Source organism: Ranitomeya imitator, chromosome 5 (genome assembly GCF_032444005.1).
Source record: "Ranitomeya imitator isolate aRanImi1 chromosome 5, aRanImi1.pri, whole genome shotgun sequence".
Lineage (NCBI taxonomy): Eukaryota > Metazoa > Chordata > Amphibia > Anura > Dendrobatidae > Ranitomeya > Ranitomeya imitator.
The window spans coordinates 134,075,955-134,091,882 of NC_091286.1; the positions used below are offsets into that span (position 1 = coordinate 134,075,955).

At 42.0% G+C, this 15,928-nt stretch overlaps 1 protein-coding gene across 5 annotated transcripts in view; it reads left to right on the forward strand.

Moving 5' to 3' along the window:
- Positions 1 to 15,928, forward strand: part of STXBP5 (syntaxin binding protein 5) — a 544,022-nt gene that overhangs the window by 448,904 nt on the left and 79,190 nt on the right. For all 5 annotated transcript variants that reach the window (XM_069769165.1, XM_069769166.1, XM_069769168.1 and 2 more), the window contains one exon: positions 7,441 to 7,506. In XM_069769165.1, coding sequence (XP_069625266.1) covers positions 7,441 to 7,506 — 66 coding nt within the window. The remainder of the gene's footprint in view (positions 1 to 7,440; positions 7,507 to 15,928) is intronic.

Sequence of the window (15,928 nt, forward strand, 5' to 3'; positions counted from 1 at the left end):
TTTTTTGTATGCAAAAAGAGTTCATCGGTGTTCTCGATCAGATCAGAGTTTCGTAAGCATTTTGGTCAGGGTGTCAGTTTTTATTACCACTTTCATCATTTTATATATATACACATATATATGTGTGTGCGTATATATATATATATATCTATATTATATATATATATATATATATATATATATATATAGATATATATATATAGATATATAGATATATATACTCAAACTTTTATAAAATAGTTCATGAAAAATGGACAGCACACCGATTGCATCCAACTGTTTTGATTGACCACTTTGTCCAAGAAAAAAAATCAAACATACCCCGTAGACTATCATAGATTCAAGTGCTATCCGTGAAAAAAAAACATGGATAGCAGTCATGCATGAAAACTGATGCCTAAACAAGGCCTAACCCCCCTGTCTTCTAGGCATTTTATATGTTGCTGCAGTGCTATATAAGGCCTCATTTGGCATACTGATGTACATCAGTGTGTCTGTTTTTACCATCAGTGCGTCATCGGTGTCTCGGTTTTTACCCTCAATGTGTCATCCGTGTGCCTTTTACCATCAGTGTGTCCGTTTTTACCACCAGTGTCTGTTTTTACCATTAGTGTGTCATCCGTGTGTCCGTGTTTACCATCAGTGTCTGTTTTTACCATCATTATCCTTTTTTACCATCAATGTGTCATCAGTGTGTCCGGTTGTACCATCTTTTTCTGTTTTACCATCCGTGTCTGTTTTTACCATCAGTGTGTCATCCGTGTGCCCGTGTTTACCATCAGTGTCTGTTTTTACCATCAGTGTGTCATCCGTGTGTCCATGTTTACCATCAGTGTCTGTTTTTACCATCAGTGTGTCATCCATGTCAGTGTTTACCATCAGTGTCTGTTTTTACCATCAGTGTGTTATCCGTGTCCGTGTTTACCATCAGTGTCTGTTTTTACCATCAGTGTGTTATCCGTGTTTACCATCAGTGTCTGTTTTTACCATCAGTGTGTTATCCGTGTCCGCTGCGGGTGTGGTTCATTTACACTCCAGTATTATCTAGACATCATCCTGAGCTGCTATTCTTATCACATGATGTGTTCCTGTGTTGCCTACTATTATCTGGGCTTCTCCTACTATATGCCACATCATCTTATTTCAATTGGACACTATGTCCCAACGTTGTGATATGATGTGTTATTGTACTTAATTGATCTCATATGGATTCTGCAGTGTATAACACATAAACTTACCCAGGTGTACCCACCTTGTTTTCTCTGCATTTGTATCCCCCTTTTCTTTGACCTTCCGTGATACTGTTCTTATATGTATATGATTTTCAATCTGTAATAAAAATGTTTTTAGCCTTTTACTAAGAAGTTCTCATATCTAAGTTTTGGCAAACTCCAGCCTGGCTTTATGTCTCGGGGTAAGAAGTGGGGTCGTCTTGGGTCTCCTACCTTACTGTCCCTTTTCATTCAGACGCCAACGGATAGTACGGGTTGACACTGTTGTACCCTCAGACTGCAGGGCAGCTTGAACTTGTTTGGATGTTAGTCGAGGTTCTTTATCCAACATCCGCACAATCTTGCGTTGAAATCTCGTCAATTTTTCTTTTCCGTCCACATCTAGGCAGGTTAGCCACAGTGCCATGGGCTTTAAACATCTTGATGACATTGCACACGGTAGACACAAGAACATTCAGGTCTTTGGAGATGGACTTGTAGCCTTGAGATTGCTCATGCTTCCTCAAGTCCTCAGACAGTTCTTTGGTCTTCTTTCTTTTCTCCATGCTCAATGTGGTACACACAAGGACACAGGACAGAGGTTGAGTCAACATTAATCCATGTCAACTGGCTGCAAGTGTGATTTAGTTATTGCCAACACCTGTTAGGTGCCACAGGTAAGTTACAGGTGATGTTAATTACACAAATTAGAGAAGCATCACATGATTTTTCGAACAGTGCCAATACTTTTGGCCACCCCCTTTTTTATGTTTGGTGTGGAATTATATCCAATTTGGCTTTAGGACAATTCTTTTTGTGTTTTTTCATTTAAGACAAATTAAATTAAGATAATAATACCAAAGAATGTGTTTGCAATCATTTTCAGGAAGAAACTGAGTATTATCTGACAGAATTGCAGGGGTGTCAATACTTTTGGCCACAACTGTAAATACTGATGTAAAATGCTGACCAAATACTGAATGTGTGAATGTGGCCTAAAGGCCCCTTCACATTTAGCGACGCTGCAGCGATACCGACAACGATCCGGATCGCTGCAGCGTCGCTGTTTGGTCGCTGGAGAGCTGTCACACAGACCGCTCTCCAGCGACCAACGATGCCGGTAACCAGGGTAAACATCGGGTAACTAAGCGCAGGGCCGCGCTTAGTAACCCGATGTTTACCCTGGTTACCATGCTAAAAGTAAAAAAAAACAAACACTACATACTTACCTACCGCTGTCTGTCCTCCAGCGCTGCGCTCTGCTTCTCTGCTCTCCTCTTGTACTGTCTGGGAGCCGGAAAGCAGAGCGGTGACGTCACCGCTCTGCTTTCCGGCTCACAGACAGTACAGGAGGAGTGCAGAGCGCAGCGCTGGAGGACAGACAGCGGTAGGTAAGTATGTAGTGTTTGTTTTTTTTTACTTTTAGCATGGTAACCAGGGTAAACATCGGGTTACTAAGCGCGGCCCTGCGCTTAGTTACCCGATGTTTACCCTGGTTACCAGTGAAGACATCGCTGGATCGGTGTCACACACGCCGATCCAGCGATGTCTCCAGGGAGTCCAGCGACGAAATAAAGTTCTGGACGTTATTCAGCGACCAACGATCTCCCAGCAGGGGCCTGATCGTTGGTCGCTGTCACACAGAACGATTTCATTAACGATATCGTTGCTACGTCACAAATAGCAACGATATCGTTAACAATATCGTTATGTGTGAAGGTACCTTAAGAGTAAAGATAATTGGATGCTTGTCTGAGTAAAATGAGATGAGCCGGTATGTGTAGGATTAGTGGTCACGTCTGTTAACACACTAGATGCATATGTTTAACCCCTTAGTGGACTGATATGGTTTAACGCAGGGGTGGGGAACCTCGGGCCCCAGGGCCATTTACGGCCCTCGATGACCTTTTATCAGGCCCCTGAGCAGATTCTCAGGGACCGCATTCTTGGGCAGGGAGCTGTATTTTGATTGCCACCAGCTCATTAATTTCTTCTTGCTCTGTTAGCACACACATGCAGTGTTCACTACTGAACACTGAAGGGCATGCAATGAAAGATTACGTCCTGAAACCAGTGCGAGAATCAGGATGTACTTTGTGGGCGGAGTTTGTACGGCCCCCGAAGGATGGTATAAATATCCAAATGGCCCTTGGCAGAAAAAAGATTCCTCAACCCTGCTTTAACGGGTCATTAACAAGCTTTATTTTGCGGTTTCTAGTGATAAGTGAGTGTACTCGTTGCTCGGGTGACCTCCGAGTATTGGTTATTGCTCAGAGATATAGTTTTCATCGCCTCAGTTGCATGATTTACAGCTTCCAGATACACTGAATACATGTGAGGAATGCCTGATTGTTAGGATGAATACATGTGGGAATTCCCTATCTGGAAGCTGTAAATCATGCAACGGAGGCGATGAAAACTATATCTCCGAGCAATAACAAATACTTGGAGGTCACCCGAGCAACGATTATACTCGCTCATCACTAGCGGTTTCACCTTTTTTACAGTAGGGCTGTAAAGTATGGTCATGCTGCAGGCATTGATAAAATCTTCATGCCACCGCTGTTAACTTGCAGTCAGTGATTTTTCCCAAGGCAGGGCGAATGTCCCAATTGCTCCAAGTATATAAGTCCAACAAAGAAAAGCGTGCTCGGAAAGTAATTTATACAAATACAAATCTTTTACTAGTAAAAATTTAGCATTCTAAAAAGGAAGTTTGAGAGGAAATAAATAAAAAATCAGGCATAGCAGCAACAGATATACAGATACTGGGTAAGCATCAAGCATGGTCAAAAAAAATATTTTATTATAGTAAATGGGTCACGTGAAGAGTACCATAATGAACACCCAGATATGAAAAATAGTAATAATAAGTATAATGAATCATGATAATGGGTATGAGAGAAGGCACTAATCAGAGGTATTTAAAAACAATAGAGATGGAAAGTAAGAAAGTGCCAACACTAACATAAGAATCATTTGAATAAATATAAGATTCAGTAATATAAAAGCTTAAGAGGACCCCTGATGAAGCATTGGTGAAACGAGCGTAGGGTTTGGTGGGGAGCGTCTTTGCACTTGGTCCACTATTTATCCTCTCAAAAGTTTGCTTTACTGCTTCTTTGTTCGTATGCTTGTTAGCATATTATAAGTGTTGGCGCTTTCTTCCTTTCCATTTCTATTTTTTTCAAATACCTCTGTTTAGTTCCTTCCCTCATAACCATTATCTTAATTATCTTAATAGGTTTCTCATAGCTGTCAGTTTTGTGCTGAAATAATCACGGTGGTCGCAGCTCCGCTAAGGCCAGGTTCACACTAATACAGTGATCTCCGCTGCTAAAAATTACGTTAGTGGTTTCTGTTGGAATCGCTGAAAAACAGAACGCTGTCGGGAACCCTGACCGAGCCCCAACAGAGCAATTGTGCTATGTAGTAGTGCCTATCTGAAAAATACTGCCAGGATAGCGGCCAAACAGTTACCCCATCAGTTTAATAGAAGTGAATGTCTTTCAGATTTCCCATCCGAATCCTGTTTTTCAGGGCTTCCCACAGAAATCCAGATATGGTGCTCAGTGGACATCATCGTCTAAGTGTGAACCTAGCCCAGTAGTGAAAAAACAACTGTGCACTCCTGCAACTCTCCATTTATACTCTCGATTATAATTTTTTTTTTCAAAATCCTAACAAGGGTTAAGGTCTATCAGCCATTAGGCCTACAGAAAAATTAAATAAACCTAAAAATGTATGCATCTACTATATAATTGTCTAAGGGTCACTTCCGTCTGTCCTTCTGTCTGTCATGGATATTCATTGGTCGAGGCCTCAGTCTGTCATGGAATCCAAGTCGCTGATTGGTCGTGGCAAAACGCCCACGACCATTGCCACGACCAATCAGCGACGGCCACAGTCCGGCAGCAATATTGCCGCTCTTTCCTCCCCGCAGTCAGTGCCCGCTCCATACTCCCCTCCAATCATCCAGTCAGCCCTCACACAGGGTTAATGCCAGCGTTACCGGAGCGCGGTGTAACGCACTCCGGTTACGCAGCTATTAACCCTGTGTGACCAACCCTTTACTATTGATGCTGCGTATACAGAATCAATAGTAAAAAGATCTAATGTTACAAATAATAATAATTTAAAAAAAACGTTATTCTCACCCTCCGAAGTGGCGTCCTGTCCTCGGCAGTGCAAGCGGCAGGTTCAGGTGCCAAGGATGCTATGCGAGAAGGACCTTCCATGATGTCACGGCCATGTGACCGCGACGTCATCACAGGTCCTGCGCTCATACCAACCCTGGGACCAGAAGCAGCAGTGCACCCAGTCCTCATCTCTCTCTCCAGCCTGCAGCTATGGCATTTCCAGGAGGAGGCTACTATCCGGCCCCGGGGGTGAGTGCTGCACCGCGGCCTCTGTGCGCTCACTGACTGCCTGTGGTTAGTGATGAGCAGGAGGGGGGGGCTAGGTATAATCACATGCGGTACCGCATGTAGTCTGCATGGGGAGCTCACAGGGCGCTGTGTAGGGATGCACAGGGTGTGGTCCCTCACTTGGTCCCTGGAGGAGAAGTCACTTTTAGGGCAGTTCCCACGTTTGGAAATTGGACCATAGTCCTGTATAGGAGGTAATAATGCAAAAAAGGAAGTTCTAGGAGCCACGTAATACAACGTGGCTGGGCAATATAATACGTGGCTGGGCAATATACTACGTGACTGGGCAATATACTACGTGACTGGGCAATATACTATGTGGACATGCATATTCTAGAATACCCGATGCGTTAGATTCGGTCCACCATCTAGTTATATTAAAATTCTCAGCTAGAGGCATAAAAAATAACTTTATTTTAAAATTAAGAAACGTTAAAATGTACATCAGCACTCCCCATTATAATGTTATTAAAGCTGCATATAAGCGCACTTTTTTAATGAAAAAACTCATATTCGCTCAGAATAACTGGTGCTTCTCAGAAGCCTACCTCTGCTTCTATATATCTGATGTGGCGTACTATCCTGGGTGTCACCCGAAGGTTTGGAGACATGATGATTCGGCAGTTCTGGATCCACCTAAGCTGTCCTGGATCCAGGACCGCCGAATCCTCATGTCTCCAAACCTTCAGTGTAGACAGCATGCGGCCGGTCATATCTGTTCTTATACTGGTGTGAAAAAATCTGCGGTCTTGTGCCTGTGTGACGTCACTAAAGCCGATAATTTCTCTCCCTTTGTGAAGGAGAGCCTGCGGCTTTAGTGACGTCACACAGCCACAGGACCGCAGATTTTTTCACACCAGTATAAGAACAGATATGACGGCCAACACGCTGTGCACACGGTCGTCGAGGGATCAAGCATGGATTCAGGACAGCAGACTTACAACTTTTATTTAAAATGGTTATCTAAAAATGAAAAAAAAAAAATTCCCCCCCTCCCATATTTTTGAGCTCTTTGTAACATTTGTGGAAAGAAAAAAAAAATCTGATATGTGCCACTAAAAGAGAGCCCTGTTCCTCCTCAAAAAAATCCGATTCATGGGTAAACATCTAGTTTCTACAAAGTTATAACCTGTTCTAGACTAAGTCACTGAATTAGCTTTGGTCATTAATGGCTAGAATTCATGCAGGGGAAAGGGGTTAAATGATTGTGCTCAGTGGATTATATAGGGAAGAGCAGTATACAAAGATGACTGCAGGATTCACATCACTTTTGACGCTACGTTTAGTGGTTCTGTTGGGGCTTGTGTCCAAACCTCAAAGCGGCGTTCGGGCATGTATGCTGACGAGCTATTGACTACAATGATGCAGAAGGATCACAGTGTGCTCTATCGTACATCATTTTCAGCTGTATACACCTAGTTGAGGCTGACAGCAAGACGTAATCTACAAAGTCTTACTCCCTGCCTCCTATATGTAGTGTCAAACCTTATGTGAACAGAGCCTAATAAGGCTGCAAATGCCAATCCTGCAAGTCTGGTGTTCATATAGGGCCTGGTAGAAAGGGCCTAAACCTTTTTTGTTTTTCTTCCACCTTCTCCATATCATCTAGGTCTCTTATCTGTTGAAACAAAGCCCCCCTCTCCTAAAAGGCCTCTATAATGTTTGACCATCACAATAGTGATAAGGTACTAATTCAATGAATGCAAGCATCTTCAGGAATGGGATATCTATCAACCATAATTATTGATTGTTAGAAATTACAGAACCCTGCACTAATCCTCCTGTGATGTTTTATATTTTAGCTGGTCTTTGTGACATTAATGAAACCACCACAACATCAGAAGACCGTTGCAAATCCCCCACCTCAAGTAAGCATATTTTTGTGAGGTTGTCTTAACTTGCATGTATTAATTTCTAATCCAGCAGTATTAATTATTGTGGCTGTGTGTTTTTAACTACTAAATATAAACTATCATGCTTATCTTTGTCTTGGTATTTTTTTTTTCATTTTTTTTTTATTTCCAATGGGGAAAAAGGAAAAGTACAGTTTATTAGCCTTATGTTTTGTAGAACAGGTATGTGTATTAAAACATAATTTTTGCCCTGACATGCAAAGTTACTCTGACTGCATATTCACAAATGGAAAGCTACATGTATTACTTTGCAAGATTTGTGTGGCAACCAAAATAGGTCCTTATAGTGTGTTTTCGGTCAATGGTACTTTAAAACCACTGTTTGAGTATGTTCAAGTCATGCTTCCAAATTCCTCTTTGCAATAAGAGCAAGAATTGCCCCGTTGGATAAGGGCCTTATTACAAAAAGAGATTCAACATAAGCATCAGTTAAAAAAAAAATAAAAAAATCTTTTGACTAGCTGAAGAATTAGTAACCCTTTTTTTGCCTTAATCTATGCTATAAAGAGTGACTAGGAAGCATTTAGGTGACAGGTGACGCGCAATGCTGTCATGTATTCCTGGAATGGATGGGATGTCATGGCGATGACCATTCTTTGAGAACATATATGAATTGATGCAGAATTTTGGGTAGCAGGCTGCTCTCTTAGATTTAAGAGTTCGCATAGTTTAGAAAAACTATTCTATATTATGGAGCTTAGGAAAAAGAGAAGCGAACCCCTGCTCAGAATCCGTACCATGCTTTAATCTGGACGCTATCTCTGTAGAACTAGTCCTGTCCTACACTACACACGTAGACCATTGCTTAGAACGATCACTGTGTAATACTTTTTTTGTGGCAGTGCACGGCAAAGAAATGCTTTAAAGGTCAATTTACAAATCGTTCTGGCATAAAACTGTTTGAAATTTTTTTTATTTTTGGCCAATTTTTTAATTGCTTCCAGCAAGAAAGGGGTTAATGAGGAACAAACTGGATGGGATGTCACGATACAGCTAGATTAAAGTATGTAAATGGTTAACAATCTTTCGATACACCTAGATTAAAGTATGTAAATGGTTAACAATCTTTCGAGTGTTCATAAATTTTTTTCTGTTGTACAATCTATCATTATTCAGATTTGAATGAAGTTAACATCAGCATATGGTTTTGTTAAAATGAGAATATACGTTTTTCCAAATTAATCATTATGTGTCTGACATGTAAAAAATAGTTTTGAAAATGATAGGGATGTTTTTATGTACAATAGAGACTTCTAATTCCTATGGATCCAGCGCAAACCGCTCCAGTGGTCTCGGCCATGACTGGAAGCTATGACATCAGGGTAGTCATTCTATAAATTGCATTTCTGTTTTGGTATTTTAGTTTAATACATTAATCCGAAGTTAAAAAACAAAGTTGGCTGTAGAGGTAAAAACTTAATGACATATTGTCTGTTGCAGATATATAACATAGTAGATCTAAACACTAAGTCATTGGCCCACAATTACAAAGAATTCTGCAGTTTAATAAAAGTAGGTCGATTGAGTGATTTTTGCACAACCCAGCCAGGAGTGAATACATATAGGAAGATAACTTTTATTAGAATAATAAAAAGGAACAAAGCCTACTGTAAATAATCAGTGAAACTGGTTAGGGCAATCCATGAGTGCTGTAGTAATGGACCAGTCTCATGTATGAACGAGACTAACACTCAGGATCAAATCATACAAAACCGTGAACTGTATTGTATTCACCTAATCTGTGCAATGATATTTCATCAACCAAAGAGAGCAGCAGGGACCACAGGCCAGATGCTGTGCTTGGTAATTAGCCTTTGTGCCTCCTGTAGTAACTCTCACCCTTACAAGGGCAGTTAGTTTGTCCACTTGCCACATGCTACAAAAAGACCCCCCATGCCCCATCTGATGTGTTTCATCCTTTGTCCATAGGAATCATAACAGGAGTGTTTTTGCGGGGGATTCACAGCAGAGACTTTGTGACAGGGACCCCTGATTGGGTGTGTAGAGTGCTGCACAGCCTGAATGTACTGAGGGTATGTTTAGCCCTAGATCAGTGTTCCTCATCTCCAGTCCTCAAGAGCCACCAACAGGTCATGTTTTCAAAATTTCCTTGGTATTGCACAGGTGATGGAATTATTCCCTGTGCAGGTACTCCAATTATCACCTGGGCAATACTAAGGAAATCCTGAAAACATGACCTGTTGGTGGCTCTTGAGGACCGGAGTTGGGGAACACTGCCCTAGATGGATGGTGTATGTATAAGTGAATTAGTTCAGTCCCTCCTCCCCAGCCTGGGCGACTGATGTTAGTCAGGGGGTTATGTCCATAATCCCCCTACTTAAGATGCTGACACCATCATGAGACTTGCGTGTCTTCTTGGCGATGTGCCTGTATAGCATGCCGTTCTTTGTATAGGGATCATTGGTAGGCTGGTCCAGGTCCTGTCATTTTTGAGTCGTTAATTTAAACCACCACTTCAGTGGTGTAAGATCCCTGCACCTAATATTATACTCACAACACATCACCTTCAGCTCTTCCCTTAGCCACTCCGGTCCTGCGCCGTCATCTCTCAAGATCTCAGTGTAAGTATAGGAGCCAGATTTGGGCTCTCATAGACTTGCATTGAAAAGTGATCTTTGGCTCGCCCAGCAAACACTGGGGAAATCTGGCAGGTCACAACCTGCTGGAGACTGACCAAAGTGGCGCCAATAACAGCAGAAGGTGGACGGTTATTATAAGACTTAAGTTATAAGTTATAAGTGCAGGGGCCTTATATTGGTGGCACCACTCCAGCGCTGCAATAAGAAAACCAAAAACCCTAGAATGATAACGCTTTAAGGGTAAGTTCATACAGGGCGTTTTTGCTGTGTTTTTAATGCTAATTTTCAGCTGCGTTTTACAGTACCAGCAAAGCCTATGAGGTTTCAGAAATCTCATGCACACAGTTTTTTTTGTGTGATCAGTACTTTGTGCTTTGCTGCGTTTTTTGGACATAGAGCATGCCACTTCTTTCAGCGTTTTTGCTGCGTTTTTTCACCCATTGACATGAATGGGTGTTAAAAGAAATACAGGAATCATTATTTGCTGCTTTTTTGCTGCTAAAAATCCAAGGACATTAGCAAGGACAAAGAGAAAAAAAAGCAACAAAAACACACCTAAACTTGCTTTTATGACGCACCTTCTTTCCTGCCAAAATGATCAGGTTTTGCTGCAGAAAAAAAAGCAGCAAAAACGCCCTGTGTGAACTTACCCTAAAGGTGCACTTCATAAGTTTTTGAACTGTCATGCAGTGAGGAAAAAAATAAGCATCACATCTCTCTAAAACTTGAAAATCTGCTATTATCGGGAAGATGCTTTTGACCATGTAGTATTATATGCCAGTCCTTGCAGCCTTTCATATAAAAGAAAACCGTTTTCTTTATATCCTAAACGTTAAACCATTTGTTACTTTATTTTTTATTACACAATTTAATAAGAATATAAATAAACCGGGTAAAGGACTGTCGCAACAAAAGTAGGAATATTGGCTTTGGAGTTTATTAAAAACTAGATGGTGGCCCGATTCTAACACATCGGGTATTCTAGAATATGCATGCCATGTAGTATATTGCCCAGCCACGTAGTATATTGCCCAACCACGTAGTATATTGCCCAACCATGTAGTATATTGCCTAACCACGTAGTATATTGCCCAACCACGTAGTATATTGCCCAACCACGTAGTATATTGCCCCGCCACGTAGTATATTGTCCAGCCACGTAGTATATTGTCCAGCCACGTAGTATATTGTCCAGCCACGTGGTATATTGTCCAGCCACGTAGTATATTGCCCAGCCACGTAGTATATTGCCCAGTCACGTACTATATTGCCCAGCTACGTAGTATATTGCCCAGTGACGTAGTATATTGCCCAGCCACGTAGTATATTGCCCAGTCACGTAGTATATTGCCCAGCCACGTAGTATATTGCACAGCGACGTAGTATACAGCACAGAGCCACGTAGTATGCAGCACAGACACATAGTATACTGCCCAGTGACGTAGTATATTGGCCAGTCACGCAGTATATTGCCCAGCCACGTATGTAACAGGTTAAAAAAGACTTAAAATAAAAAATAAACATATACTCACCCTCCGAAGGCCCCTTGTAGTCCTGACGCCTGTGTGCGGTGCATGCGGCAGCTTCCGGTCCCAGGGTTGGTATGAGCGCAGGACCTGTGATGACGTCACGGTCACATGACCGTGACATCATGGAAGGTCCTTCTCGCATAGCATTCTTGGCACCGGAACCTGCCGCTTGCACTGCCGAGGACAGCGCTACGTCGGAAGGTGAGAATAACGTTTTTTTTTTTTATTATTATTATTATTATTTGTAACATTAGATTTTTTTTACTATTGATGCTGCATACGCAGCATCAATAGTAAAAAGTTGGTCACACAGGGTTAATAGCTGCATTAATGGGGTGCGTTACACCGCGGCATAACGCGGTCCATTAACGCTGCCATTAACCCTGTGTGAGGGCTGACTGGAGGGGAGTATGGAGCGGGCACTGACTGCGGGGAGGAAGGAGCGGCCATACTCCGCCGGACTATGCCCGTCGCTGATTGGTCGTGGACGTTTTGCCACGACCAATCAGCGACTTGGATTTCCATGACAGAGGCCACAACCAATGAATATCCATGACAGAAAGACAGACATACAGACGGAAGTGACCCTTAGACAATTATGTAGTAGATAGTGTATTTCACAACTGAGTAATTGATTTGGAAAAACACTTGCGGTGCATATTCATTTTGTTTTCGATATTGGGCTGAAATAAAAAGGTGAGCAGTATATTCAGTGAACAAGGTTAGAGAAATGGTCACCTCCAAAAACATTTACCTGCAGATTCACTGTCACTTCCAATAGTGTTTAAATGCTATGTAGCCAGCTTTCTGGAGCAGTGGCTGAAGGGAGAACATAAAGTTTTATTTTCCCTGCATCCGCTCACTTCCAGTCATCAGGACAGTGCAGTGGCTGTAACAGTCACCAGTCACTATACAGTGAGCGCACTGTGCTCACCCACCTGCACATTGACAAGCAGACTGCATGAGTGTTTAATTTCTATTTACCTGCTTTTTTTTTTTTTTAAATAGTGTACAATTTAAATTGTTATATGTTGAGATACATTAAAATATCACTGCAAATGGCTAGAATGAAATAATGGCTTTGCAATAAAGAATTAATTTAATGTTTTTCAAACTTTTATTTACAGTATTATTTTCCTTTAAAACAAGAGGCAGAATATATGTTTTAATGTAATGAAGTCCACTTTAGCTTAGAGCATAATAGTAATTGTTTCTCTAGCACCAGCATATTCTGCAAGATATTAGAGTAACACTTTGATTTAACACTTGCCAAAGCTTACAATCTACGAGGGAATAGGGGGTACACAAAAGGTATAAAATGGTGGCTTAGTGGTTAGCACAGCAGCCTTGCAGTGCTGGAGTCCTGGGTTCGAATCCCACCAAGGACAACATCTGCAAAGAGTTTGTATGTTCTCCCCGTGTTTGCGTGGGTTTCCTCCGGGCACTCCAGTTTCCTCCCACATTCCAAAGACATACTGATAGGGAATTTAGATTGTCAGCCCCATTGAGGACAGCCATGATAATGTCTGTAAAGCGCTGCGGAATATGTTAGCGCTATATAAAAATAAAGATTATTATTATTATTATAAATCTTATCGTGTACGGTCTATCCATCAATATAATACATAGGAGTATTCATATAACACTGCAGGAACCAGCCAGTATGTGTACAAGTACAGATACAGAGTGGATAATGGGAATTAACAGGATTTTCGAAGGTAGTGCATTCCGAAAACTGGCGCAGCACAAGAGAATTGCTGGAGACAGGAGTGAGGTTCAGATTATAGAGGATGTTAGTCTTATCGCATCTATATTGTAGAAATAAAAATGATTATTATTATTATAGTGACAACATATTCCGCAGCACTTTACATTTTAGAGGTGACTTGTACAGATAATTAAATAAGGCAGCACACTGCAGCGCTGAAACATGCAAACTTGAAACACGAAATTTGAACTGCATTACTGCACTAGAAATATGAAAAATGAGAGCGTTTAGCGCATAAAAATGGCCAATTTTATGTGTACCTGGTAGCCCCTTTACGGCATCTCTCTTATACCAGGTCCTAAACTTGCCTTACCTCGCTGAGAATAAACGTCTCCATCTGAATGGGTGCATGTGAAACCTCTTCCTAGACTAAAATTCTCTCTCTCTGTGGAGGGGTATTGGACCTGCTGTAATTAAAACACCTGTGGCTAGGAGGCGGAGTGCACGATCAGAAGGCTAATTGTACAGATAATAAAGACATTACAGAATAACACATAACTCAGATACCAAAAGGAGTGAGGCCCCTGTTCGTTAGTTTACAGTCTGAGGAAATAGGGGGACACGAAAGGTAAATGGCAAGAAGTGCTTGTATTTTATGATCCAGCCATCAATATAATAGGGTACTCACATAATTCTGCATAAGCCAGTGTAGGATTCTTTAGTGCATACTCTGAATTGGAAGCCTATTTGCAATTATGTAAAAATGTAATGCCGTTTTATGTACGAGGCAAGTTTTATAAACCCGTTCCGATATCAGTCTTGCAGCAGAGCACAGAGACTGACTGAGCAAAGAGTAAGACTGAAGGAGAATTTTTTTTTTCTTTTTCTGCATCATGCTTGAATGAGCTGATCAGTAGTGTTTAATAATAATAATTTTATTTCTATAGCGCCAACATATTCCTCATCACTTTACATTTTAGAGGGGACTTGTACATACAATAGACATTACAGCATAACAATAAACACATAGATCAAAACAGATACCAAGAGGAATGAGGGCCCTGCTCGCAAGCTTACAATCTGAGGAAAAGGGGAGACAAAAGGTGGATAGTAACAATTGCTTTCGTTGTTCGGACCAGCCATAGTGTAAGAATAGTGTTCATGTAATGCTGCAAGAACCGGTTATCAGCCTAAGTATCTAACAGTACAGACAGAGAGGACTAATTAAATGCATAAAGCATGTGAGAACATGATTCGAGGAACCTGGTTATGGTAAAAGTTTTGAATGGGCAACACATGGATAGTTGGGTTAAAGCATTGAGACTGTAGGCCAGTCTGAACAAATGCGTTTTTAGGGCACGCTTAAAACTGTGTGGATTGGGGATTAATCATATTAACCTGGGTAGTGCATTCCAAAGAATTGGCGCAGCACGTGAAAAGTCTTGGAGACGGGAGTGGGAGGTTCTGATTATTAAGGATGCTAACCATGGGTCATTAGCAGAACGGAGTGCCCGGATAGGATGGTAGATTGAGATGAGGTAGGAGATGTAGGGTGGTGCTGAGCCATCGAGTGCTTTGTGGGTGAGGGTAATAAGTTTGTACGTAATAAGTTTGTACTGGATTCTGGAGTGGATGGGTAACCAGTGTAATGACTGACACAAGGTAGCGGTATCTGTGTAACGATTGGTGAGGGATATGATCCTGGCAGCAGCGTTCAGGACAGATTGGAGCAGGGAGAGTTTGGTAAGAGGGAGGCCGATTCGTAGAGAGTTACAATAGTCCAGACGAGAATAAATAAGTGAAATAATAAGAGTTTTTGCAGAGTCGAAAGTAAGAAAAGGTCGAATTCTAGAAATGTTTGAGGTGCAGATAACAAGAGCGAGCCAGTGATCGGATGTGAGGGGTGATTAACCCCTTTCTGCCAACGGAATTACTATTCAGTCCATGTGGGGTGGGCCTAAATTCCTAAGGACGGAATGGTACGTCCAGGGCGATCGGCCGCGCTCACGGGGGGAGCGCGGCCGATCGTGGCCGGGTGTCAGCTGCCTATCGCAGCTGACATCCGGCACTATGTGCCAGGAGCAGTCACGGACCGCCCCCAGAACTTTAACCCCCGGCACACCGCGATCAAACATGATCGCGGTATAGAGAAGCATCGCGCAGGGAGGGGGCTCCCTGCGGGCTTCCCTGAGACCCCGCAGCAACGTGATGTGATCACGTTGCTGCGAGGGTCTCCTTCCCTCCCTCCCTGTAGCAGGCCCGGATCCAAGCTGGCCGTGGCATCCGGGTCCTGCAGGGAGGGAGGTGGCTTACCAAGTGCCTGCTCAGAGCAGGCGCTTGGTAAGCCTGCAGTGCTCTCAGACAGATCGGTGATCTGACAGAGTGCTGTGCAAACTGTCAGATCAGCGATCTGTGATGTCCCCCCCCCCCCCCGGGACAAAGTAAAAAAATAAAATAAATAAATAAATTCCTAAATAAAGAAAAAAAATATTATTCCCATAAATACATTTCTTTATCTAAATAAAAAAAGCAAACAATAA